This window comes from Portunus trituberculatus, chromosome 42, assembly GCF_017591435.1.
Source record: "Portunus trituberculatus isolate SZX2019 chromosome 42, ASM1759143v1, whole genome shotgun sequence".
In the NCBI taxonomy this organism is placed as follows: Eukaryota; Metazoa; Arthropoda; class Malacostraca; order Decapoda; family Portunidae; genus Portunus; species Portunus trituberculatus.
In genome coordinates this window covers 28,823,869-28,851,368 of record NC_059296.1, presented here as the reverse complement: position 1 = coordinate 28,851,368, position 27,500 = coordinate 28,823,869, and the positions used below count along the sequence as shown (strand labels likewise).

Here is a 27,500-nt window from a genome sequence, read left to right as displayed (position 1 = left end):
AGAGTCTTTAAAATATAGGTTATATTGCCACAATTTTCAAAGTCCTCAAATATAAAGAGCTAGGTTCGTATGAGTGTTTATGCTATTATATGTAAAGTAGAAAACATATTAACATGTCAATAGAAATATCAAACTACCCTTAAAAACCTATGTAACTGAAACAATACTCTTTTGAAAATATAGGTTTTGTGGCCACTATTTTTCGAAGTCCACAAAGATGAGAAACCTTTTTCGTAAGACTCTTTATACTATTGATAAAGTAGATGTAATGTTGATCTGTCAATAAAACCATTAAACTACCCTTAAAAACCCGTATGACTGAAAAGAAGAGTCTTTTGAAAATATGTTATTTGGCCACTATTTTTCAAACTCCAAAGAGATGAGAGAATTTATTCGCAAGAGTGTTTTTCTTATTGACAAGGTAGATATCATGTTAATCTTTGAATGGAACCATAAAGTTACCCTTAAAAAACCGTGTTTTTGAAACAAGAATCTTTTTGAAATTCAAATTATATGGCCATTATTTTTCAAAGTCCACAGTTTTTAGGCACTTTGTTTGTAAGACTGTTTTTGCTTTTGAGAAGGTAGATATCAATATGATCTGTCAACAGAACCGTCAAACCTCCCTTAAAAACCCATGTGAATGAAACAAGAGTATTTTTAAATTATAAGTTATGTTGCCACAATATTCAAAATCCTCAGATATGAGGAGCTTGGCTCGTATGAGAGCTTTCGCTATATAAAAAGTAGAAATCATATCAATCTGGCAATAGAACTATCAAACTTCCCTTAAAAACCTGTGTAACTGAAACAATAGTCTTTTAAAAATATAGGTTTTGTGGCCACTATTTTTCAAAGTCTGCAGAGATGAGAATTCTTTTTCGTAAGACTCTTTATGCTGTTGATAAAGTAGATGTAAAGTTAATCTGTCAATACAACTATCAAACTACCCTTAAAAACCCGAGTTACTGAAACAAGAGTGTTTTGAAAATATGTTATGTGGCCATTATTTTTCAAATTCCACAGAGATGATAGAATTTATTTGTAAGAGTGTTTTTGTTATTGACAATGTAGAAATCATGTTACTCTTTCAATGGAGCAAAAAAAGTACCCTTAAAAACCCATGTTTTTGAAGCAAGAATCCTTTAGAAATACAAATTATATGGATCAGCGTAGCTATTTATCATATTAACTAACTTGTTATTTGAAAGTTTGCTACCAGAAAGATATTTATACTACGGCATAGATAGGTAGTAGGTACAACTTATCCTGTAACTATATTCCTAGTAATAGTAATGATATAACTTATAAGTAGGTATAAAGTATATAGGTAAGGCGAACCATGTTCAGAACAACCATCAAGCAAGTATATATCCATTGTGTCTGTCTGTCTCTTTCCATTTGAACAAGACAAAGAATCGGCCCTATATGATTGCTTTTATTCAGTTGACATCACAAGGCTAGTGGAAGATTAGTTATTCACTTCTGAATACAGTAAACTTCAAAGGGCGAGCGACTATATAATATTGATTGGATGTCAGAACATAACTATATTATTTGGTTTAGTTCCTCCCTTCAGTTATGCGATACGCGACAATTAACAGCATTAGAAGTGATATCTGGAGTGTCCTTCAGCTTTTACAAGATGTATGCAGGTGTGGTGAAGGTTTGGTGAATGTGGTGTGTGTGTGTTTACCTCCTCGGTCGTCGTCTGCTGGTCACCCAGCCAATCTTCCCCATTACGGAGCGAGCTCAGAGCTCATAGACCGATCTTCGGGTAGGACTGAGACCACAACACACTCCACACATCAGGAAAGCGAGGCCACAACCCCTCCAGTTACATCCCGTACCTATTTACTGCTAGGTGAACAGGCCACACATTAAGAGGCTTGCCCATTTGCCTCGCCGCTTACCGGGACTCGAACCCGGGCCTCTCGATTGTGAGTCGAGCGTGCTAACCACTACACTACGCAGTGTGTATGTGTGTGTGTGTGTGTGTGTGATCTGTCACCATCACCATCACCATTACTACTATCATTAGTACTACACGACTACTACTAGTACTACTACTACTACTACTACTACTACTACTACTACTACTACTACTACTACTACTACTACTATTACTACTACTACTAATGATAATAATAATAATAATAATAATGATAATAATAATAATAATAATAATAATAATAATAATAATAATAATACTTGAGACGGTAAATCATACACACAAATGAGATAATACAGTGTTTTCCAGCTTTGGTGGACTTGGGTGAGAGATGGAAAGCTGCCTTTTGGGCAAACGTATGACTGAACAAGGTCATTTACACATGTAAATGCACATGTGCATGTAGATTTCAACATGCACATGATATTATAGTCTACATGTGCATTTAAATGAAGGATAAATAAACTGTATATCAAGTCAAAAGTGGCCCGAAGGTTGCATTTTCTTGGTATAGCAATTACTCAACACATGTCATATAATCTCTCTCTCTCTCTCTCTCTCTCTCTCTCTCTCTCTCTCTCTCTCTCTAAGAGAAATACATTACTTAGTATTCTCTCTCTCTCTCTCTCTCTCTCTCTCTCTCTCTGTAGTTGCACCATCAAGTTCAAGATCAAGGCAGGCCAGGTGCCAGCCCACGTAAACAAACCCGGTGTGGCAGGAAGGACTCATAGGATATATGGGATCGTCGAAGCCCGAAAACAACAACAACAACAAGAGGTGACAAAAAGAGACAACTCAACAACAACACAGAGAGCAAGGTGAGCTGTTCATCGCTGCTCCATCAAGGTGCGTGCCTCTGTGGTGGTGTGGACACGCGTGGCCCGCTGGGTAGAGTGATGGGCACTGTCCCCGAGAAGCCGTCCCGCACGCTCGCCTCCATTCCCGGCTCCCCCTTCGCAGCTCCTCCACCCAACTGATTTGACGTCACATATATGAATCCACGCTATTGGAGAGAGAGAGAGAGAGAATGATAAAGGAAAAACTTGTCTCGTGACGTAAAAGTGATCTCACACACACAAAATAAATGAATAAAAAAAAAAAAAAAAACTAATATTAATAAACATAAATGTCTGCTGTCTCGCGACGTAAAAGTGATCACACACACACACACACACACACACACACCAATACTGTCTGCTGTCAGGCGACAACAAAGCAACAAAGTTCTCTCTCTCTCTCTCTCTCTCTCTCTCTCTCTCTCTCTCTCTCTCTCTCTCTCTCTCTCTCTCTGTGACCAATAGCGTGGCTTCATAATGTGACGTCAAATCAGCTGAGTGGAGGAGCTGCGAAGGGGGAGCCAGGAATGGAGGCGAGCGTGCGGGACGGCTTCTCGGGGACATTGCCGAGTGATGCACCCTGCTTCTGGGTCTGCAGTGAGGGGCGCAAAGGTTCCAACTCCACCTCACTAGAAAATTCAAGGGGCATCCACTCTACCACCTTGTGTGCCTGACACACAGGCCCTTCCTCAAGAACACTGGCCACCTGCCACACCTTGGATTAACCTCCCAGACAGTGTGGTAAATTCTGAATCAGTCAGTGTGTTTGTAAGGAAGTTAGATGAAGTATAGATAACTAGATGAAGAACAAAAATTTAATTACTCTGCAAAAATGGGGAGCCTTGACCACAGGTTTGACCACATGACCATAAAATCCAGAATGTGTAATTCAGAGCTGGAGACACAGGCTTGAATCTGCCTCTTCCAGGAGTCATTTGCATGATGGCATCACATGACTATTTCAGGGTTCATGGCCCATGAGCCCTTTTTGAAAGCTTTATAGCTCTTAGTAAAAGAAAAAAAAAAAGCTGACACTTATATATATCTATGAGAGGAAAGTAGTAGCTACTGTGAAGGAACTGTAAAAGGTTAATGGAATATTTAACAGCAGTGTATGTAGGGAACAGGCTAATAGTCCAGTATAACTCTGGCACCTTATTTTTTACTGTTATTTATTCTAAATGTTCACAAAATGGTAAATATCTAGAAAGTTAACAGTCTGACATTAAGCAACAAGGATTGCACCAGTGGCTGTATTTTGATGCTTAGATCTTGAAATGAGTACTCCTGCTGGTCAAAAATCCTTAAAAAAAGATTCTCTAGACTTCAGGAAAAAAATTATTAGATTTTGAGAATGATTTTTCTGGATGCAAGAAGAATGTTCATGTTCTATGCATGTACAACCATTGATACATTCCTAAGTAAACCTAACCTAACCTAACCTAACCCAATCCTGTTGAAAATCTATTTTACTCAATGTCCAACATCTCTTCCTTAATGGGAATGGGACACATAACTGAATACTTCCATGAGGAATTATACACAAATGCCCAGCATATTTGGGAAAGTGGTTGAATGACTCATTTGACCATCTCATACCTGTTTGTTAGTGCATCGCCAAAACTGTATTTCTTGTGTAAGTACCGATTAGACTTGCATAATCTGTATGCTGTAAATACCATCAGTAAAGTATGTGTGCTTTTACTCCACAATGTCCCCTGATATTCATAACCCTCCCCACTACCAAGTTTTATTTTCAGTTTGTTGGTCTCAGGAGAGACGGCTTGGGTAAAACTTATTTAGTAGCATTAATTCTAAAGGAGTAATTTGTAATGGAAAATGTATAGAAGAAAAATGTCTTAGAAAAATGTCTACTTTCCAGTGGTGCACTCCTTTTTCAGTGAGACTGAGGGAAAACTAGTAATAGCTACCCACAAAACCCATTGTACACATACATACATATGATACAATAATATAAAATGGTAGAAAAATGTTACCAACCCTCTACCCACAACAAGCTTGAAGAACTGTGGGAATGTAGAGTTTTCATGCTGCGTGAGACTAAAGCGAGTGTTTTCCAGGAGTGAATGATCAGAATCACCAAAAGCACGGCAGATTATGTAAAGCACGGTAGTAAAGGGTAAGTTAGGTTAAGTTAGAATATGTAAAGCATGGTAGTGATTTGTTTTTTTCCTATGACTGATTCATTTTCCAACATGGAGTAAAATTTTTCATATATTGTTTGTGTTATCATGCTTGCAGATTTTGATTTATGGATGTATTTTAAGTGATTCTGGACACATACTTGCTGTTTTTTGTGATTATGATAATTTACTTCCTGGAAAATACTTATTTTTGTTTTACACATTCAAAAATCTTGCATTCCCATGGGTCTCCAAGCTTATTTGGGGTAGACAGTTGGTAACATTTCTCTACCACTTTACACTAATATTAAATCATGTGTATACAATGAGCTTTGTGAAAGTCTAGAAGTAAATGGTCAAAAAATAAGTCATTGGAGTTATACGGGCCCATTACCAATAACAATATCAGTCTGACTGGGCACTGCCAGGTTTTATTGCTTAATGTTTTGCTGTATCTCTGCTGCTGCTTCATTATTGGTTGTGACTGTAAAAGACTAAAGAAAAGGACCAGGCCAGCCATGAGTGATTGGCCGGCCAGGAGTGGTGACGTCTGGTTCAAGTCACTGTTGAGTAATGGAATTAATTGGACTTGTCATTCATGATGATCAGCATATATTCCTTTCAGTGAGAATGCTTGCTTTCTGTTCACTTCATCACTTTGATATACGTATTTGAAATCTATCAGAATTTTATGCTCATTGATATATTGAGGTGATCAGGTTTATTTATCTATTTATGGCGCTGTAACAAATGAGGGCAATGTTTAAAACAACAACTTGTATGTTAATGATCCACAACTTATAACAAACACAGCTACTGCCAATATTTTAAGGAAATTAGTTATGTAATAGGAATGTAAAGTATTTGCTGTAATAATTTTTCCCACTCTTTTCCTAGATAATCAAAATGGCTCCCTCAGCGCTGTCATCAGAGGTTGAGAAGAGGTGAGTGGTGTGCTTGCATGAGGTACAGTGAGTGTGTGTACCGGTGTCTCCTGTGCCTTGGCTGGTGCTCTGTGTAAGTGTTGCTTCTGTTGGTGCATTGTGCTCAGACTTCCTGTGCATAGTGCAAATCATATATGTAAAATATTAATGAATAATGCCAATTTTATTACCAAGATTTTATTGATAAAGCAGTAGTGACACTGAAAATACTCTTTGCACTTATTATGGTGCCAGTGTGTTACTTAGCCCTCAGCAGAACTACTTTGTCACTTTCTCATAATGTAGCATTGTAACACTATCATTGGCCACTGCTGTCACTCACTGATTGGTTGACATATTTATCTCTTGTTTTTGGACAAAGAAAAAAGAAAACTGGCAAACTGTCATAACACATCTGCTAAAATCCTTCGTAAGCAACCAGATTATTCAAACCGTAACTCAGTATTTCTGTGTTTTTAAAAGTATTATTTGCATCATAACGTGCTTTTTTCACAACCTTATAGTGTGAGTAGTAAATAAGTAGTATGTATTTCTTTATATTGCAAATACCTGTATAAAGAAAAAGAACAGAATGGAACTTTGAACAGAATGGTTGAATGCACCTCTGGTAACACTCCATGTCTCAAGGCTGGAGTTTCTACATCCACACTTCTCAAAGAAAACAGAATATGTACAATGAATGTCTATGACTTTCAGTTTTCCTCTATGATTGTTGTGGTTTTTATTTCAATTTTTTATGCCTTACTGTTTGTAAATTTGAAAAGTAAAATCCTGGGAAAAAGTAACTGACCTATTTATGTGATGAGCATTTGAAAGACACAGCAGCCTGCCCTCTGTAGCCAACTCCATAATACATATAATATCAGGGGGCAAAAATATTCATAACCAAAATCTTTATCTCCCTCCAATATTGTAGCTGTCAATTTAATGTTATTCCATGCTACATGTTGACATAGACATAAGAAAAAAAATAATAAAATCCCCAAATATGTCTCAGTTCCTACAAATGTGCTACAGTATTTAGTCTATGATAATTCAGAGCCTAAAAAATACATGCTGTTTGTGTATGTGAAAATGTTTACTCTTGACTTCTCAAAATATTATTTGTTGCTGTTAATGACAAGTCTTATTTATAGAAACAGAATTGAGGGCCATAATATGTTGGCTCGAAAAGGAAATTATACATATACATACTTAAAACTTCCATAAGAGGCACATGTATTTTCACTCTAAACACTATGGGTTAATCTTGCCCTATCTTGATTACTGACACAGGATTTTGCTTAAGTCACTCTTGTTATGTTCCTTGCACCTCTTTCACATCCCCACTTAACCAGTGCATATGCCAAGCCTGCTTACTAACTTCTAATATTGTTGTTTTCAGGGTGATTCAGTTGTGTGAGGAGTTCAAGCAAGGCATCAACTACCAGATCATTCAGAACGACATGCCAGAGCTGAAGCAGGAGCAGGTGGTGGATGTCATCAACAAGCTGCTGGCAAATGTATGTGGGGCAGTACCACTCCACTACCTGGTGGTTTAATGAGATAAATGTGTGACAGTATGATAATCCCAGAATAGAAACTGTTGTTGGGTACATATGATAAAGAGCAGGAAAGTAACTAAAAGCTGCAGGCAGTAAGGCAACACTACTCCATTGCCTGTTGGCTCACTGATAGGAATGTGTGACAGCCACAGAAACAAATCTTTAACTTTTTATATGTAGGATGAGCACTAGTCAAGGGCAACAAAATTGGCTATGAAAAAAGGTCTATTGAAGTGCTGGTCCCCATACAGTAAAATGCTAATGAAAAGTAGAGGATAAATGTCTTGGAACATCCCTCTTGAAAAGTTCAAGTCATAAACAGGTGGAAATACAGAAGCTGGGAGGGAGTTCCAGAGTCCCCAGAGAAAGGGATGAATGATTGAGGATACTGGTTAACACTTGCATTAGAGAGGTTGATAGAATAGGGATGAGAGAAAGAGGATCATGTGCAACAAGGCCATGGGAGGAGAAAAGGCATGTAGTTAGTAAGATCAAAAGAGCAGTTGGCACCTTTTGAGCAGTCTGATCTAAACACATTTATGATCCCCTCTGCAGAAGGGGGCCCTCAGGCTGGTGAATTTTGCATGAAGGGTGTATGTGTAACTAGATACATGTAGTTTTGTGTAAAGGAAGAGAGTTGTCTTTAGAGGTTAGGCTATGACTGCCCCCTTGTTTTGTGAGACACAAGAAGGAACATTCCCTAAGGTCACACTGCATTTTTAATGGAAATTTACAGCATCCCATGATTTAGTGCTTAGACCTTACAAGGAATAATTGTAATTTTGGCAGGTGTCTACTGCCTTCTCTCTGCATTTACTAAGCTTAGGTCGCTAAGGCAGTCTTTATGAATTCAAAGGCTTTTGAGTGAAAGGTCTTTGGATTGATTATTTCTAGAACTCATTTAAAATTAATTTTAAATATCATATGCAAATGTAGCTATCTTTGCTGATGAGTTACCTAGCTCTCTTTGTGCTGTGTTGATAGAGCCGGATTGACATGCTGAAGAAGGATGACGGAGCGCTGGTGTTCAAACTGAGAGATCCCGGCAGCCTCCACCGCATCAAGGGAGCTGAGCCAGAGGAGCAGGTGTGTGGCCGTCTCACACACACACACACACACACACACACACACACACATACACACGGCGGCAAGGCAAATGAGCAAGCCTCTTAATGTGTAGCCCCTGTTCACCTAGTAGTAAATAGGTACAGGATGTAACTGGAGGGGTTGTGGCCTCGCTTTCCCGGTGTGTGGAGTGTGTTGTGGTCTCAGTCCTACCCAAAGATCGGTCTATGAGCTCTGAGCTCGCTCCATAATGGGGAAGACTGGCTGGGTGACCAGCAGACGACCGAGGAGGTGAATTACACTGGAGAGTATATGATAATTACTAGTTTACCAGCAAGGGGGAGAAAGAAATTAAGAAAATGAATTTTACAACATAATGAAAGTTTAAGAAATAATTTCATTCAACCACAAACATTTGACTAACAGTATTTTGGAATTTTAAAAGTTTAGAAGAATAATTCATTACATTTATCCAGATATGTTGACTAATTTTCTTTCTTTCCTTATGTGTATGTAACATTTTGGCCTGATATTTTTTTTCTCTTAGTGAAGCACATCATTGTACTCAGCCACAAACCTCCTCATTGGTATCACAGCTGACTAACATTGTGTCTAGCCAGCCTCACATACACTAACACTGCATCTGACAAGCAGCATATCTTCTCTCCTATAAGTACATATGTTAACTTGTTTTTTCTCCTCTTGTGTGGATGCAAAGTGTGAGACAAAAGAATGTGAGAGAAAACATGTGTATATTTGTGCATAAAGCTGCTATGTAATGTAAGTATTGTGTGTACTGCATGCTACACTCCTTGCTTTCATTACCTACTCTTCCGCGTGATTTATTCCTATTTTTTCGTCATTACTTTTCATTCCTCTTCTCATTCATTCCCCCTGACTAACATTGCATCTTACTGACTGTTTATCTGACTAACATTGCATTTTACTGACTCTGCATCTAACTAACATTACATCTGACTCTTTATCTGACTAGTGTTACATCATACTGACTCTTTATCTGACTATTATTACACCTTACTAACTTTTCATCTGACTAACATTACATCTGACTCTTCATCTGACTAATAGTACACCTTATGACTCTTCATCTGACTCTTCATCTACATCATACCACTGCTAGACTTGACATGTGTTTGTGTTTCCTGCAGGTGGTGTACAAGATCATTGAGGAGCACGGCACACAGGGGATCTGGGCACGGGAGATTCGATCCAAGAGCAACCTCCATCTGAACACAGTGGAGAAGGTGCTCAGGAAACTGGAGAGCAAGAAACTGATCAAGAGTTTCAATTCAGTCGCTGTGAGTCTTTTGAAACTGGCACTCCATTCTTTGTGGGGACTTCATGCTGCATATATTTTTGTTGTTTTTTTATTCTTGTTTTTATTGTTACTGTTACTGTTGTTCTTTATTTCTATGGGATGTTCATGTCAGGGGTTATTTCACCAGCCAATCCATTTCCTAACAAGCTTGGTCTTTTTTGCATATTCTTCTGTCACAGCCATTACAAGTGGAGCTTTTATTGCAGGTCGTCCTTTCTTTCTGTCTCTTTCTCTTTCTCTTCTCTCTCTCTCTCTCTCTCTCTCTCTCTCTCTCTCTCTCTCTCTCTCTCTCTCTCTCTCTCTCTCTCTCTCTCTCTCTCTCTCTCTCTCTCTCTCTCTTTGACAGGTAGATCCATCCTTTGTCTCTCCTCTTGACCAGTCCACACCACCTCAGTCTCATCTCTCTAGCTTTGTCTTCAATTTGACATACATGTGTTGTGTCTCTGATATATTCTTTGCTTGATTTGACCAACTTCATCACTGCAAGAGAAAAGTATAGAGTGTAATATATAGTAAAAGTCTATTAATCCCACAAGCAGGGTATTAATGGGACCAGTAGTGCTTTGGATTACCGGTTTTGTTGGATTATCAGGATGTACCTCTGAAAATGCCACCATCCTAGGACTTCCTTATCACTTTTGACAATTTTCAGTTTTACCAAACCAATGATTTTTTTATGTGGTTTATTATGTTTTCCTGGTGAGACATGTAGTTAAAGGACCAGGTAGTTCTTGCCTCTTTGTGCACTATTTACATGTATTCACACAACATAGGTGTCAGGAGCTAAAGAACCAAATGACTGCCACTGACATGCCCACCACCACAGACAGCTCAAACATAGATGTCACTACTATATAACAACAGGTAAAGAGACAAATGGCTGCCACATATAAGCCAGTGTATCTGTGTAGAAGCTAAATAACTGCTATAGACAAGTACACTTCCATAGATAGTACGAGTACAAGTAACACTACTTCAACACTTTTTTATGTAAAAGGGAAAGACTGGCTAAGGGTAACAAAAAAAATGGCTCTCTCAGTCACTAGTCCTCTTACAGTGCTATAGAGTTTGCCAAAAGACAGGGATAAATGTCTTGAAACCTCCCTGTTATGTAGTCAAGTCATAGGAAGTTTGAAATACAGACACAGGTAGGGACTTCCAGAGTTTACCAGAGAAAGGTATGAAAGATTGAGAGTACTGGTTAACTTTTATCATGCCTCCTTAACCTTTCAGGCTCCAAAAAAGAAGACGTATCTGTTGTATGACCTTGAACCTGATCGCTCCCTGACTGGAGGCGCCTGGTACTCAGACCAGCACTTTGACTCAGAGTTTGTGGACATTCTCAACCAACAGTGCTGGAGGTGAGTTGATAGCTGTCACAGATAGATGGGAGTGAGTGTTACGTTATTGTTGTTAAGAATGTTGTGTTGGATAATGAATTGTCCTTGTATGTCAGATGATTCCTCTCGTTTCAGTGGCTTGTGGGATAACTAGTGTAGCATGCAATTGAAGCAGATGTAAATGAGGTGGCTGGGAATTTATATATGAGTAGCCTGGTGACATTTGTAAAAAATAATGTTTGACAGACATGCAGGGAGGCAATCCCCTGTACAATATTACCATGGACTGGAGGAGTCTGGGATAATCCACATTGAAAATACATATCAATGGTAAAGAGATTCATATCCTTCAACTAGCCAGCCAGAATGTAGATCTTCCTTCACTCCTGTATGTACTATATCTATACATTCTGAGAGCTCCTTCACTCCTGTACATACTATATCTGTACATTCTGTGTACACTGCACATGTTGAAGGAAGCTCCAAATACTTTTACTGTCCCTCATCAATGTAGTAAGCTCTCATCAGGCAGTAATGACCACTCTTATTGTGTGATGTAGAAATATTTCATGGATTTGCAATGTACATATATTGTGTGGTTGGGTATTGAGCAATGCTTTGGAACTCAGCCAGTGCATCCAGGAACCAGTCAACATCACATGATCACACAAAAAGGCATTCCTGTATATATTTCCAAGTATTTTGAGCATAGCAAGATCATACACTTTTCACCTACCCCTACAGTTCTGCACAGGAGCTTACAACTCTTTCATTGTTGCAGGTTTTTGGAGCAGAGGATGGTGCGGGCCAGGCAGGTGGCAGGTGGCCCCATCGCAGTGAGGAATGCTTCTTACATCTCCTCCAAGGAAGTCCTCAAACACATCAATGAACTGGGCATTACTAAGGTGAGTACAGTGCTTTGTTTGGTTGTCTTGAGAGGGGCCAGTACTCACACCACTGGGATATACTCAGTGAATCTCTCTCTCTCTCTCTCTCTCTCTCTCTCTCTCTCTCTCTCTCTCTCTCTCTCTCTCTCTCTCTCTCTCTCTCTCTCTCTCTCTCTCTCTCTCTCTCTCTCTCTCTCTCTCTCTCTCTCAGGCAGTGTTGGTGGAGTATTGCAAATTGTCACTTGTTTACATATTACAGGTCCAGTTGAGCATTGACGACATAGAGACCATTCTGGAGACCCTGGTGTTTGATGGGAAGGTGGAGCACTCTGTTGCCTCTGACGGTTCCCAGGGACTGAAGCTGTACAGGGCTGTCACTTCCTTCCTGCCAACACCTTCCCTCATGACTATACCCTGTGGTGTGTGTCCGGTGAGTAGCAGGGCTGGGTGGTAAGGCTGAGCTTAGGTGTGTATTCAGAAATGCCTTGCTTGAAAATCACACAAGAAATAGTTCTCTTATAAAAAGTTCTATTAAAGGTATCAGTTCATAAATCATGAGAAATGTCCTGAAACAGGAGAAAATACAAAAGCAGGTAGAGAGTTTCCAAGATTACCTGCAAAAAATATAAATAACAAAAACTAGTAAACTTTTTAGTTGGAGAGGAAAATAGAATAGAGAGAGTATTCTTATTCCTTATTCTTATTCCTGTTGAGGCAATTGAATGAATATTATAGCAGATTTCTTCATGGCAGCTGATCAAGCAGTGTGACGACGTGGGGGACGTGACACCCACCAAGTGCCGCTACATGAAGGAGTGGCTCAAGCTGGAGTGGTGAGGTGCAGCAGCAGCAGCAGTGACGGTGGTGGTCTGTGGCACTGTGCTGTGCTGCTTGGTAACTGTGCTGTGATCTTTTGTTATGCTGTTGTTAGTGAGGCAAGAATTGTAAAACCAGGAAGAGAGGTGACAAATTTGATCATGAAGAAGGGAGTGAAAAGGAAAAATTAGGGAAAGATATAAATGATGAATTAAGAAGAGAGAACTGAAGTGATCTCTTTGTATGGATTGTAAAGACTAGGAAGCTGTACTAGTAGAGAGGTACAAGAGCATGGGGACACAAGAGTTGACTTAAGGAAGGTACCAAAGAGATATAGAATAGGAAGTGGAGATAGGAATTATATCTTTTGAAAGCACATGTAGGTAGGAAGGCATTGTGATTGTCTCTGTACTGAGGATTGATGAGAAGGATGAAGATATGAATGAATGATAATAAGGAATTGAGGTGATCTTTTGTAAAATTTTAGTTTAGTGAAGTAAGCAAAACTAGAAAGAGAAGGTAGGAATTAGATCATTGAAAGACATAGATGATCTTAAGATTTTGTGTTGCAGTAATGAACTAGTAAGGTGCTTGTGAATAGTGTGAATGAGAGACCAAGAGAGAGAGAGAGAGAGAAAGAGAGAGAACTGAAGTGACAGCAACATTCTGTCCTCATACAAATTCTTTCCTGTGGTGGCAAGACAGAAGCAGAGTGAAACAAATACACATTCTGTTCACTAATGCTGTATAATTAGCACATCACATGAAAGCTTTAGTATGCTGGATATGGTAAACCTAACCTAATCTGTGCTGTCTACAAAGCTTTAAAAAGACAAATGAGTATAATGTACATAATATGAATTCTACAGCCTGAGAACTATATGAAAAACAACATTCTGTTCATCAGAAAATATACACACAGAAAAAAATTGCTTTAATTAAAGAAAATACAGCTGCCATTATTGAAATGTAGCCATCTGGAGGTGGTAAGTGGCAAAGACAAAGTGCAATAGGGAAACCAGGTAAGTGTAGATGTGGAGGCAAGAACACACAGTTGCTCATGTGCTGAATAGAAGATAATGTGTGTTAATGTTACCAGCCCTCCACCAACACTTCATTGTTCATGGCACCCCTTGATGGTATTGTAGTGTATGTCACTAGAGGAAAGTGTAAAGGCGGCATCACACGGGAGTATTTTTCTGGCAAGATGCTCTGTGATGCTGGTACTGGCAACTTTTCACTCCTGCTACTGGCAGGTTCATCACACGAGTGATATTCCTGTGCCTCAGTTGTCTCCTCAAACCATAAAAAACGGGATCATGGATTTACTGATTATTCAAGAAATTAGGCACAGAAAATGTGTCTGGGCAAAATAGTGGCTTCAACGCAGAGAAGAAAACGTGTACCACAGACTACTGAAGGAAATGAGCTTAGACGTATATGGCTTCTATGTCAAGAGGACTCTGCATCTGGTTCTGGCTTCATGAAATATTCATTCAACCCAAAGGCCACATGACACTCAGACCATCCTGGTACCTCACTATGATTTATCCCATTGACCTGAGGGATAATCCTGCAGGTGCACACATTGGCTAAGATCTCCCTCACCAGATCTCTCTCTCTCTCTCTCTCACTTTTAATTCATATAATAATGTAATTGGTTATTCGTTTCTTGTTCAAAATATCTCAAACGTATGTGAGCATTTGTGTGACAGTATGGCAGTGTTTACAAACAAGATGCCAGAAGAGTTTGAGGTTCAAGATTCAAGAGATAAGGTACCGGATGATGCTGGTAGATGCCGCTGCAGACATCTAGATGCTGGGAGATGCTGGTAAAAGTTCTCGTGTGAGGCCACCTTAAGGATGGCTAGTGTTTGTGTGGAAACTGTTGTCATATGTGAAAAGTGAGGCAAAGTTATTGTTCTTTTTTTCTTCTTTCATCACTGTGTGAATACAAAGACAAATATAGACTTTTATTCTTTTTGTGTGTAAGTTTTCTTCCTTCCTTTAAAGTATGTTATTTTTTCCACAATAACACAGTACAGTCCTGCTCATCTTTTGTTCTGTAGTCACACAATCACAATGTAATACATGGCATAGTTTATGTAATGAAGGCAAGGTAAGGTTCTAAGAGTTCAGTGTTGTCTCATATTCTTTATAAAAACAAATAAATAAGATAGAAAGAAAAACAAGTAATAATTGATAAATAGCCAAATGGTGTATGTAAACATGGCTGAGACATGATTAATGCTCATGACAATTATTCGTCATATAGTAACTGTCTCTCTTGTTAAAGCTCTGTTTTTTAAATATTGAGATTCAGTCTTCATGTGATCCTGGCCACATTCTGTTATAGTGCAAGTTTTCTTTCTTTGCATCATAATCCAAGGTGAGTCGTTAAGGGTATGTATGCAAGAGATCTGTCTTTTAAAGCTTTATTTATAAAATATTTGAAGAAAAGGTCTATACGTCATTTGATTTCATCACATGACATCAACTTATTTTCCCAAACACTACATTCTTTTCCCACTCAAATTCAAGTTCTACTTCCCATTTATATTCAAGTTCTTTTCTGATTTAAATGTAAGTTCTATTTCTCCCAATATCCCTGAAATCCTCTTACACTCCCATCATCATTTAGGTTCATTTTCTAAATTTTTAAGTTTTAATCCCAGTCTTACACAGAGTTAGTGGACAACACAAGCAAATCAGTCCTCGTTCTTCTCTGGTGGTGGTCCACACGGCTGCACCATTTTCTCCATCATATTGAAGCGGACCCTGGCCTTGGTCTCATTCTCTCCGATGGCGATCATGTTCAACATATCAAAGTGGCCCATGTAGGAGGCGTAGGTGTCACGCTGCTGGTTGACGCACCACTCAAACTGTGCCGTGTCCGCATGTCCTGCAAGTGGATTGAAAAATGTGTGTGTTATATGGATAACATTCCTCAGCCCACTTCATGCACTGTCTGCTGTCTGATACACTGTCTCTCAGTCCCAGCCTGTTTGACACACCCATTTCCTACCTGTGCCAATGTACTTGGACTGCAGATGCTCAAGCTGTGAGTGAATGTTGTACCGGTCACCCATCGCCTTGGTCTGTAAGGAGAGAGAGATCAGTAATCAAGGTAGTAGTACCAAGTCAATAGGAGTTTTAAAAGATTAGACAGAAATGTTTCATACAGGGACTGACACATTTAGACCTGATGGCTTCCTGTAGCTTTCCCTTTGTATTAGTGTTCGCTTTTAACACAATGTTACACTTGGCAGAGACCTCCCTCCTCTTGGTCTTTACAATAAGTACTTCACTAATGATTCTCTTATTCCACATTTCAATCTGAGTAAAGATTTAGGGGATAATGATTGATTCCAAACTGAAATTTCATGACCATATCATTCTATGGCCTCTAAAGCAGATGGAATAGCTTCCAACTTAATAAAGTCAATACCATGCCATTCACGTGATTTTATGTTGACATTATACACTGCTCATATCCATTCTAACTGAATTCAGCTCAGTCATGTGGAACTAGTTACACTGGTGACACTAAGCTACTAGAGTTAGCACAGTAAAGGTGGAACAGAAACAGTGCTGGCCTGGAGAACTTGTCCTATGCAGACAGACTTTCTGCACTTGATCTTTCTTCTGTTGGTGGGGAGATTGCTGACAGTTGATTGGATTGAGTGTTGGAGGATTATGCACAGCATTGCTCCCTTCGACTCATGTAGTTTATTTCACTATGCTCCAGTTGTGGGTACAAGTGGTCATAACTACAAGTCTGCACAAGTTTGTTGTTCCCTCGAATGCCAACACTTTCTTTTCAGTCCGTGCTGTTGCCTCTCAGAATATCCTTCCCTCTGCAGTTTTTGAGCTGAGAGACCTTGGTGCTTTCAAGGCTGCATTAAAACATTTTGTTAGCCAGGAGCTTTACCAATATTATTCTTGGCCATGCAAAATGAACTACCAGTGCACTCTGCAGCCTACATCTTCTCTGACATGTTCTGGTATTTGAAAAGTTTGTTAAGGCTGGTGCGAGACCTTTCCAATTTTTACTCATTGGATGACTTTTTATCACGTAAGAGGGGAAAGCTGGTGAAGAAAAAAAAAAAAAAAGCTCAGATGCCAGTCCCCTTGCAGGTCCAAGAAAGTTAACCAAAAGAAAGGGACAAATGCCTTGGTCTCACAGGGAAATGTCATCCAGGTAAGAACAACTGACAGGACAGAAGAGATGTAATTAAAGGAATATTGACCTAGACAAGTATCGATCCATGTGAAGTGGCCTCATAACCCTATGGTAACTAAAATACTACACCCTGAGGAAATTGTAGCCCTGGCAGCGTCTAACCTTGTGGGATCCTAACAAAATCAGCTGTAATAAGATCTCCCCCACCAGCGCTTCCCATGCCTGGCTTGTACCTTTAGCACCACAGACCGCCCTCAGGAGTCTTTCTCTACACTACAAGTATCAAGTTATCTAGTTTACCCACTCACTTCAGACCTACAATAAGCACAACTTCCTCGTACCTCAAATCGCCGCCTTCAAAACACAACTTCCTTCCACACAAGCTTCCTTTATCCTCTTCTTCCTCTCCGCCTCAAGAGTCAACACTCAGTCAAGCCAGAGCGTGTTTGTTTACAAGGGACAAGGGTTTACAGCTTTACATCAGTGACTTCTTGCTTTATTCTGGTCCATATTAATACTTTGGTCCAGTGAATGTATTTTATGGTATCAATTAATAATAAAAGATAGAAAGTGAGTTAATTATTCAAAATGCTTTAACTTTTCGACGTTTGATAAATGTATTTTGTATGTACTGTACGTATTACGGTAGGAAAATAAAAATTCCCTTAATGTCTCACAAAGTCACTTAATCAATAAGATAAACAAAAAAATAATTAATAAATAGTCATAAACACAAAACAAAAGCCACATAAAGAATAAAAAAAACGTAACAGTATCCTGGAATAATAAACTAAAATTCCCTTAATGCCTCACAAAGATCATTTAACTAATAAAATAAATAAAAACTAACAAACAAATACTCATAAACACAACATAAAAACAACATAAAAATATAAAAAATGTCAACACTATCCTGAGAGAGAACCAAAGGCTCAGTCTTACGCAATCCCCAGCCTTCACTCCGGCGATCAGCTGACGAGAGACGACTCCTGCTGCTCCACATCACGATTATTCCCACCATGGCCTCCCTCCTCGCCCGCTGTGTCACCGTCTCAGCCCGCCGCGGCCTGCACGTGTCCGCGGTGAGCTGTGCCAACAAAAGTAAGTGTGGTGGAGCTGTGGTGGTGTGGTAGAGATGGAGTGGTGGTGTCCGGCTTAGCTCTAGTGTTGCTGTGGTGGTGTGGAATACGGTGGTGTTGGTGTTGTGGTGATGAAGGTAGGGTGATAGGAATGGGGTGGAATTGGTGGTGTTAGTGGAAGATACTCTGGGTTGGCTGTGGTGGTGGTGTGGTAAATGGAGGCGAGTTACTATTTTTGTATTCACCGACTCATTTGTGTGTTTCCCTTCGTTAATTCTAGAGGTGTGGTGATGTTAGAAGGCAGGAGGTGTTTGTGTTCCCTAATTTTGTGTAGGTAGAAAAGGAAGGACAGGTCTGCATGTTATTACTGTTGTTGTTGTTGTTGTTGTTACCTCCTTGTGGCTGGTGACTCGTTGGCTCCCCTAGTATGCTGACCTAGTAGTTGTTGTTGTTGTAATGTAGTTTTAGTAGTTGTTGCAGTTTTAGTAGTAATTGTAGTTGTTGTAGTAATAGTAGTAGTAGTAGTTGTTGTAGTTGTAGATTATACCATACTCAGAAGTTGTGCAGTCAAGGTGTGTCAGTATTGCAGACCACATTACCAACAACTTTAAAACATATCTTGGTGTCAGTATTGATTGCGTGTGTGTGTTGATGGTTCAGTGATGTATATACAGATCAATATTTTCCCCTGTCTCTCCTGCCAGCAGCTCAGGAGGGAAAAGTTTCAGTTAATGGGTAGAATTGGTCCTTCTCTGTAGCACATAACACGACTACATGTTGTGTTGATATACTCACTTTACTTCACGTATATGAAGATTTTTTTTCTAGCATACGGTAAGTCTTTTATTGGCTTATAGTGATGCTCTGGAAAACTCAGAATCGTGCCAGAAACAGAGTCCAGTGAGCAGTGTGTCACAGTCTTCCTCCTCCTCTCTGGTTGTGGCTGTTTATGTTAGTAGGGCATTGTGGGTCCAGTGGGATTTGTGGTGTCTATAAATCTCGTCTAGAGGGGGTTCTGGAGGGACAGCACCAGAGCGAATTGCTGGCAAATATTTTGCAATGAATTTTTTTTTTTGCATTTTTTTTGTGAAATTGGCATTTTTTCCCTTAGATATGTTGAATTGCCAAAAATACTTAATTTTTAGCTTTCCCCACACTAAAACCCTGATTTTCTCTCATGGTTGCCAAGGTTGCTGTTCTTGAGGAGGGATTGGTGATGACAGGGAGGAAGGACTTATTCTAGATATTTACCAAAAATTCAGGCCAGGACAAGAGATAATGATTATTCTTGAATTTATAGATTTTTTTTTTTTTTTTTATGTAAGGGGAAAGCTGGGAAAGGGCAACTCAAAACAAAATAAAAAGGCCTACTTATTTGCCAGTTCCCTTGCAGGCCTGAGAGAGTTGGCAAAAAAAAAGACAATCGCCTTGAAACCTCTCTCTTACATGAAGTCACGTCATAAAAAGTTGGTGCCATATTTTTTTTAGTTTCTTTAGAGGGCAGCATCAGTTGAGCTGAGTGACTGGCTCAGTATGTCTCTTTATCCAGACTCTCCTCCATTATTCTTGATGGATAAGCTGTCCACGAACAGTTGTTTTGTATATGGGTTGTTGGATGTACATTACCACTAATATTCTATTTTTTTATTATTATTATTTTTTAACGTGCATAATTTTTTTAATGGTATTTATTGATACCAGTATATTCATCTTTAGATTTTTAAAACTTTTCCAGTTCTGGGCTTTTAGTTGACCTGACCTGAAGAATTTGTATTGGAAGTGTAGAACTGCCCCTCCTGGAATAGCAAACCCTCCCCCTAACATTTGCCAGTCCCATGTGATGGAAGGTTAGGTTAGAAATGTTAGAATGTATCAAAGTGTTCATATATGAAAGAAAAATAGTTTACATCTAAGTCAATAGCTTTTGGCATTCAAAATGCCACGTTCTTGTATGTTTGTGGGACTGCACTTGTACTGCAAGAGTCACGGTTTGTTTATGGCCAGCATCCACTGTCACCTGACAACTCCCAGTATTATTTTCCTTTTTCAAGTCTCAGCATGGTGTTTCTTACCCTTATCAGTATTGGATAGGGGTTATCATTCTGAATTTTTAAAGAAGTGGGCCATAGTGAGGTGGGTGGGAAAGGACAGAGTCATGGATGGGAGTTGCTGGATTAGTAACAGTCATTTAGCAGGTATTCATGGTGATAGACATAACTGATTTAAGGAGGATGTCTAGGGGTATTTTTTGAAATTAGACAAAAATGTTTGTTTTGCTCTGGATATTCAGGACAATATTCATTGCTTATATCATAATTTGAAAAGCATCATATATTCCTGAGAAATAAATAGGGCTTAGGTCAGTGAAAGTTGTTTGTCAGTGGTAGTGTTAGCAAGCTTTTCAACAGTGCCACTTTCTTGTACCCATAACATAACACTACAGATTTTGAAATATATATGTTATTGACACATTTATGAACAAATTGTTTCCGTACAGTTTAAATTTGCATACAACTGGCCACCATACTAACTGCCACAGTGTGGTGTGTATATGTATTTATGTGTACATGTGAACATTCCCACACATGAGTATGTACACTAAAGAGACAGAAACAAAGGTGGCCTGTTGTTTGTCAGCAGAGGTCTGATATTCATTGTCTGAGGGAAAAAACAGATGGGCTGTCTTGTCACCACCTGGTAGTGCATGGAGGCTTATCAGCAACAGGAAAGATAATGTATGATAGCAGCAGGACACTGTCTTGATTGTTTATGTCAAGTTTCCTCTTCTGGTTAGCAAGGAAACCTATTTGATGCAGTGATTATTGAAGACAAAGATCATGATATACTCAGTGCCATGTCACTTGAAAACAAATCATACTAGAAATTTTTCTATTCAAAGAACCTTAGGTAAGATGATTCTGTTGCCGCCATCACCACCACGTTATCAGTGGCTGGTGTTCATGTGAAGGATGTGAGAGGCTACAGCAAGCTTTATGTTTATGTCTTGGCTGCATCAAGCTGACTGTAAAACATTCATGACAGAATTTTATTGAAGCCAGTATGGTAACAAGATATTGAATTTAAAAAGGAATTATCCTAATAGGCAGTTTCTGTAAAATAGAAAAGATTTAACTTACTGTAGGAAGTCTGATTAATCTTTATCAATATGTCAATATCTTACTAGGAGGCAGAAACTACTCAATAAATATGCACTGATAAAACATTTTATTTTATCTGGAGGGATGTTTTCCAAGTTTTTACCAATATTTCTCATAAGCTGAAATTTTAAGAAATCAGTAAAGCCAGGCTGTTTTGCTAAATTGTGTAAGTTCTATGAAATGACAAAACACTTTTGATGGAGTGTCATTACAAGTATTTTGCCAGAGTTCCATCACTGGTACACTGAGCATGTGTCTAAGGGATCACCGGTGTGGGAGTGGCCAGCCAGGATATTTGTCACAAATTGTCAATCCATTTTTTAAAATTCTTACCACTTCTCATCAATCCAATGCATGTAGGTAGTGAAGACATTCTATGTAAGAGGGTATCCAACTAAGGGTAATGGAAATTGTTCAAAGAAGGGTCTATTGAGGTGCCAGTCCCTGAACAAGGTCAAAAGAATTTGCCAAATGTAAATGATGAGTGTCTTGAAACCTCCCTCTTAAATGAGTTAAAGTCATAGGAAGGTGGAAATGTAGAAGCAGCTAGGAAGTTCCAGAGCTTACCAGAGAAAGGGATGGTGAATGATCAGAAGTACTGGTTAACCCTTGCATTATGTATAAAGGTAGACTGAATAGGGGTGAGAGGAAAGGCAAAATCTTGTGCAGTGAGGCTTTGGGAGGAGGGAAGGCATGCAGTTAGCAAGATCAGGTCACTTGGCATGAAAATAACAGTGATGAGAAAGAAGCTAAAGACTGTCAGTCAGAGGAAGGGTTGATAAAAAAAATTTTTTGCTGTTTGCTGTTGCTGTCACATTAGCACTTTTTGTGTAGCAGTAGGTAAACACGGACCTTCCAAAGTGCAAACATCTATATAATCATAAAAGCAGATATTTCCTGTTGTATATCCACAAGTCAAATGTAATATAAGTACTATTGCAAAAACAAAAACATTTGCTAGTGTGGTGGTGCCTTATGACTGCAGTCATTGTTGAAACTTAGATTGATTAACAGCTGCTTGTGGTTTGCAGTGATGGCTGACCCCCTGGAGCACGCGACAGGTCTGGAGAAGCAGGAATTGCTAGCCAAGGCTGCTGGCAATGATGTAAGTAATTTATTCAGTGTCGACACTGTCGTGAGTTAGCACTAGTAATATACCAACCACAGTGACTAAACCACCAGAGGTTACTTGGCTACTCAAACTTCACATCTTCTTTCAAGTAAGAAGTTTTTACATAATATACTTTTCAAGTATTGCAGTGATCTTTAGTAGAAATATTGCAAAAAGGCTGTTTGTGGCATAGTGTAAACTATATCAAATGGTGATGGGTCTCTCTCTCTCTTTCCTTCAGAATACACTTGTTGCTCACACTTCATCTTTTATCTTTCCCATAGTGGCATTTGGCTTTTGATGTCTAGCTCATTTAACATTCAGTGTGTCACTCAGAATTAGTGCAATAACTACAATCTGAGATGTTACGTAGCCTGCCTCCAGTCTCCATCATGTGTCAGGTGATCAGTGGTGGTATGCTACTGCTGCTGTCATTATAATATATACTCACCTGGACTGCTGGAATGTAGTAATACTTTTTAACCACCACAGTTTGCATGCTGTAAATTTGTCCCCATAATGCATCATGTTATTTTCAATTGTAGGGTCAGGGTGAACAGCCTTGAGTCTGCATTAAGGGCTAATTATTTTTCATGTAAAAGAAAAATCTTATACTTTTCCATTGCCATTTTATTTCATAATTACAAAACCTGAGACAACAAATAAAGAATTCAAAATAGCTCAGTACATCACAAGATAATGAAGTTTTAGAGAGAGAGAGAGAGAGAGAGAGAGGGAGAGAGAGGGGAGTGGACTCCAGGGATGAAGTGTTATCACGCCACAGTGTTCAAGTTTTCTGTGGAACATACATGTGGGAGGTAAATAATATTCATTGCTTTTCTCATTAGTGAAGAGGCAGCAACACCACACCACAGCACAAAGGTCATTCTGGCAAGGCTTGGAAAACCCCTCCCTTGAATGTTGTAAGTGTAAGGGTTAGGTTTAGGTTTTCTTAGGCTTGTCAGAATGACCTTGGTGTTACTTCTCAGCCATCATAAAATTGTTTCGTTCATTGCTGCACAATTCTTTCACTCACACCAATAGTTCAGGCTCTATCTTTTGTAGGTTTCTCTCCTTTGTACTTGCTCATTACAGACTAAACTTCCTCTTTGCTCAAATCCCTTCTCATGCTTATATTGCCACAAGGCCCATAACCTTAGCTAATGTAGCTATAGTGAGTGACAAGTGTTTACCAGTCTATCCCCTTCTCCAGAACCCCTTTGACATGAGGGTGTACAAGCGTGTGAGCGGCGACAAGAGCAACCCAACTGTCGTGCCTTCTTTCTATGAGAAGAGGTTGGTAGGATGCATATGTGAAGAAGATGCCACCTGCATCAACTGGATGTGGCTGGAGAAGGGAGAGACCAAGCGATGTGAGTGTGGGTACTGGTTCCAGCTAGCCGAAGGGAAACCCATGGTCTAATATGCTTAATGGATAGAGCTTCAGTTTAAGGTTTTCATGAATGAGTATTTAATGGTTTTGTTGGATCAGTGGTGCCGTGTGTCATTCCTTTCCTGTATTCTCTTGTATATATGAACTGATCTGGCTACTCAGAGATTTACAAAGGAGTGCCAAGTAAGTGAAAATGTGGATTTGAACATCTTGTAATTATGTAAGTAGACTGGAAATAAAAGAGAATTCCCATTCATTTTGTTGTTTCAGTTCCAACACAAAAGTATTGAGAAGGTTAGGTTGGATTATTGTACTGAAGCAGTTGTTAGAACAATTTTTTGTGGATACTGCTAGAGGCAAAAGTACAAATTATTCAAAGTAGAAAATGTTCTGTTGATAAGCATTTTGATGGGATGACAGGCACAACAATTGGGTCAGGCACCTGTTGTATATCATAGAAGCACCATATTAACATTATTAACCTTATTGTAAGCACATAACATCACAGTACAATCTAAATTTATTGTCTTGGCATGAAATTTCAATCATCTGATATCCTGCTAGCCTTACTTATTCTCCCTCCCCATCCAGGCAGACAAGGTGTCATGTATTCTTTTCTTTAATCTGTCATCAACTAATGCCATGCTGACATTTTGCAGTGTTTATCACGAAGTCACCTGTCTGTCATTACAGGATACTTAAATACCCCAGAACTTGAAGAAATATGACATGACAAAGATTTTCCAGTGGTGAAATTGTGAGTTTTTTAGCCATTGATTCTACAAGTTTTGGGGTATTGCAGCATCCTAAAGTGGTATTGATGGACAGGCGATATCCGATAAACAGCAAACAATATTAGCATGGTTGTAACTAACGACAAGTTGAATAATGTATTGTGTCATCTTACCTGCTCTAATAGGATAAGGGGGTGAGGCCAGCAAGATATTAGCTGATTGAAGCTTCAAACCAAGATGATGACATTATTTTGCACTGCATGATTTTGACAGAGAAAGAAAAAAAAAACATACACTTTTACAGTAAGGAGGAGTGTTGACATGGTGCTTCTACAATATAAAAAGCCATCTGACACTCCACCACACTCAAATTCCATCCCTTGCTAAACAAAGCCTCAAAATGCATTATGTCAATAGAATATTTTCAACAGAGTAACTTATACTTTTGTCTATAACAGTATTCACAGAAGCTCATGTTATACCTGTATATAGATAGAGACAGACCAAAGGTAGGATGACAGCTGGAGAGTGTAATTGATGTATTTATTGTTTTTACATTAGTTCAGTAGTAAATGTAATAGCACAAGTGTTCAGTGGTAAGTATAACAGCAGAAATGGTAGAGTACAGAAGGCTCTAAGAACAAGACAGCATTAAGAGGAAGAGTAAATAAGAATATGTATCCTTCAGTGACATAAGAAGTCAAAGATAAACAGATGATGACTGATTAGTAGTTTTGTTTGATGCGAGGTGCTGGTGATCATTTCACAAGTAAATAGTATGTATCCTTCAGTGACATAAGAAGTCAAAGATAAACAGATGATGACTGATTAGTAGTTTTGTTTGATGCGAGGTGCTGGTGATCATTTCACAAGTAAATAGTTTCTAGTGAAGGTGGAGTTATATCAGGCATGTGTAATGTCACATGATTGCTGTACATAAGAATGAATGGTGTGGTAAGGAAAGACAATGACTAGATTGCTGAGTAAAAAATTGAGTGGTAATAACAGAGTGAAGAACAGTGTGAATCCATTATTGTTCGTAGATGACACAGCTCTGGTGGCAGAAACAAGAATTTACTAAGGACGATAGAGGAGTTTAGATGGGTGTAGAAGGAAACTGAAGGGTGAAGCATCTAAACTCCTATATGATCTTAGTTAACTTCTCTGTTTCTGCCACCCACGCTGTCATATGCAAACAGTAACAGATTCACACTGTTCTTCATTCTCTGCAATTATCATCATCATCATTTTCGTTTAACATTCACATTTTCCCACTTAGGGTGGGTTGGACGGGCAATGACAGCTTTCCACAACTGCCAATCTTGTGCTATATGTTCTATTCCCAACAAATTCATATTTCCTGTCACACACTCCCTCAAACCTTTTCTTTGGCCTTCCTACTGGCTGTCAGCCTCCAACCCTCACCTCCACCTTGCTCAATACTCCTCCCACTGCTTTTCTTATGTGTCCCAACCATCTCAGTCTTCTCTTCCTCAGCTCAACACAGGAAGAGAAGACTGAGATGGTATTACCAGACTCAATCTTCTGCTTTGAAATTAGTTATTATCTACCTTTACAGCACCATTCACCCAGGTGTTAAGCATTCATGGTGACATTACACATACCTGGTGTTAACTCTACATATTAGACTGACTGGACCAAGTCTGTTCACACACTGACAAATTGCTAGTGTTATTATTTGAGAGGAGCTGGTGATCATTTCTGACTACAAAACATATGTGACGAGTAAATGATATGTGGTCAAGGTTCGGTAATGTCAGAAACGTGCTGAATGGATACTGCGATGAAGGTGAGAGAGATAGACAAAAATGTAAAGTTAAATATTGAAGAGACAGACTTTCAAATATCTTGGATCTACAGTAGTGGTGGACGGAGTATGTATGGAATAACTCAGATGGACAGTAAGAAATGAGGAAGTGAGAAGGGGAATATCCATGAGTCTTTGACAAGATGGGCAGAGTAATGTTTACTGAATATAGGGAGGGACCATAAGGAGGAAACAGTGATGAAGGCTATGCCATGAAGACTTCCTCATTCTGAATAGAGAGTGAAGCATGGTGGCACTTGTTTGCATGATTGGTGGGAACAGAATCTTAAGGACAATATATATATATATATATATATATATATATATATATATATATATATATATATATATATATATATATATATATATATATATATATATATATATATATATATATATATATATATATATATATATATATATATATATATATATACTATACATATATATATATATATATATATATATATATATATATATATATATATATATATATATATATATATATATATATATATATATATATATATATATATATATATATATATATATATATATATATATATATATATATATATATATATATATATATATATATATATATATATATATATATATATATATATATATATATATATATATATATATATATAACTACACTGAAGACAGAACACAGGATTACTAGGAGTCAACTATAACAGAATGTTATAGTTGCCACACAGACTGTGTGTGTGTGTGTGTAATTCACCTCGGTCACCTGCTGGTCATCCAGCCAGTCTTCCCCATTACAGAGTGAGCTCAGAGTTCATAGACCAATCTTCGGGTAGGACTGAGACCACAACACACTCCACACACCGGGAAAACGAAGCCACAACCCCTCCAGTTACATCCCGTACCTATTTACTGCTAGGTGAACAGGGGCCACACATTAAGAGGCTTGCCCATTTGCCTCACCGCACCAGGACTTGAACCCGGCCCTCTCGATTGTGTGTCGAGTGTGCTAATCACTACACTCGCACGTGTGTGTGCGGTGTGTGTGTGTGTGTGTGTGTGCGTGTGAGAGAGAGAGATTAAGCAAATCCTATATGACTTCTGATATTCTACAATAAAACAATATGAAACTATAAAACAAAAACTCTTGTAATAAA

The 27,500-nt window shown here is 38.7% G+C and overlaps 4 protein-coding genes across 9 annotated transcripts in view; 2 read left to right on the top strand and 2 right to left on the bottom strand.

Annotated features, from left to right (window-relative positions):
- The first annotated feature begins 2,611 nt into the window (after window positions 1-2,611).
- Window positions 2,612-14,851, top strand: LOC123517812 (DNA-directed RNA polymerase III subunit RPC6-like). Of its 3 annotated transcripts, none has more exons than XM_045278311.1 (9): window positions 2,612-2,769; window positions 5,829-5,875; window positions 7,260-7,377; window positions 8,404-8,505; window positions 9,654-9,803; window positions 11,057-11,184; window positions 11,945-12,068; window positions 12,310-12,480; window positions 12,804-14,851. In XM_045278311.1, the coding sequence occupies exons 2-9, from the start codon at window positions 5,838-5,840 to the stop codon at window positions 12,885-12,887; spliced, it is 915 nt and encodes a 304-aa protein (XP_045134246.1). In that variant the 5' UTR covers window positions 2,612-2,769; window positions 5,829-5,837; the 3' UTR covers window positions 12,888-14,851. The 3 variants fall into 3 exon arrangements, with proteins under 3 accessions (XP_045134246.1, XP_045134247.1, XP_045134248.1); XM_045278312.1 differs by having other exon boundaries at window positions 2,616-2,797; XM_045278313.1 differs by lacking the exon at window positions 2,612-2,769 and adding an exon at window positions 3,380-3,528.
- A 436-nt stretch (window positions 14,852-15,287) lies between these two features.
- Window positions 15,288-17,670, bottom strand: LOC123517814 (splicing factor 3B subunit 5-like). Its single transcript, XM_045278315.1, has 3 exons — window positions 17,391-17,670; window positions 15,892-15,964; window positions 15,288-15,768 (listed from the first exon to the last, which is right to left on the bottom strand). The coding sequence occupies exons 2-3, from the start codon at window positions 15,953-15,955 to the stop codon at window positions 15,575-15,577; spliced, it is 258 nt and encodes an 85-aa protein (XP_045134250.1). The 5' UTR covers window positions 15,956-15,964; window positions 17,391-17,670; the 3' UTR covers window positions 15,288-15,574.
- A 319-nt stretch (window positions 17,671-17,989) lies between these two features.
- Window positions 17,990-24,046, top strand: LOC123517813 (cytochrome c oxidase subunit 5B, mitochondrial-like). The gene is made up of 3 exons (XM_045278314.1): window positions 17,990-18,150; window positions 22,318-22,391; window positions 23,611-24,046. The coding sequence occupies exons 1-3, from the start codon at window positions 18,069-18,071 to the stop codon at window positions 23,818-23,820; spliced, it is 366 nt and encodes a 121-aa protein (XP_045134249.1). The 5' UTR covers window positions 17,990-18,068; the 3' UTR covers window positions 23,821-24,046.
- Window positions 24,047-27,232: 3,186 nt separating this feature from the next.
- LOC123517807 (DNA repair protein RAD51 homolog 3-like) overlaps window positions 27,233-27,500 on the bottom strand; it is a 29,577-nt gene continuing 29,309 nt past the window's right edge. For 3 of the 4 annotated variants that reach the window (XM_045278293.1, XM_045278295.1, XM_045278296.1), the window contains one exon: window positions 27,378-27,500. This exon is cut by the window's right edge and continues 215 nt beyond it. The gene's annotated coding sequence lies outside the window, so the exon portion shown is untranslated. The other variant, XM_045278294.1, reaches the window with a different exon arrangement.

What these genes read in the sequence shown, in the direction of transcription:
- LOC123517812 (XM_045278311.1), top strand. Translation starts at nt 5,838, where the DNA reads ATGGCTCCCTCAGCGCTGTCATCAGAGGTTGAGAAGAG. An exon ending in TCAACAAGCTGCTGGCAAAT is followed by an intron (nt 7,378 to 8,403) that starts GTATGTGGGGCA and finishes CTGTGTTGATAG; the next exon opens with AGCCGGATTGACATGCTGAA. An exon ending in ATGAACTGGGCATTACTAAG is followed by an intron (nt 12,069 to 12,309) that starts GTGAGTACAGTG and finishes TACATATTACAG; the next exon opens with GTCCAGTTGAGCATTGACGA.
- LOC123517814 (XM_045278315.1), bottom strand. Translation starts at nt 15,955, where the DNA reads ATGGGTGACCGGTACAACATTCACTCACAGCTTGAGCATCTGCAGTCC. An exon ending in GTCCAAGTACATTGGCACAG is followed by an intron (nt 15,769 to 15,891) that starts GTAGGAAATGGG and finishes ATCCACTTGCAG; the next exon opens with GACATGCGGACACGGCACAG.
- LOC123517813 (XM_045278314.1), top strand. Translation starts at nt 18,069, where the DNA reads ATGGCCTCCCTCCTCGCCCGCTGTGTCACCGTCTCAGCCCGCCGCGGC. An exon ending in GGTGAGCTGTGCCAACAAAA is followed by an intron (nt 18,151 to 22,317) that starts GTAAGTGTGGTG and finishes TGTGGTTTGCAG; the next exon opens with TGATGGCTGACCCCCTGGAG. An exon ending in CCAAGGCTGCTGGCAATGAT is followed by an intron (nt 22,392 to 23,610) that starts GTAAGTAATTTA and finishes CCCCTTCTCCAG; the next exon opens with AACCCCTTTGACATGAGGGT.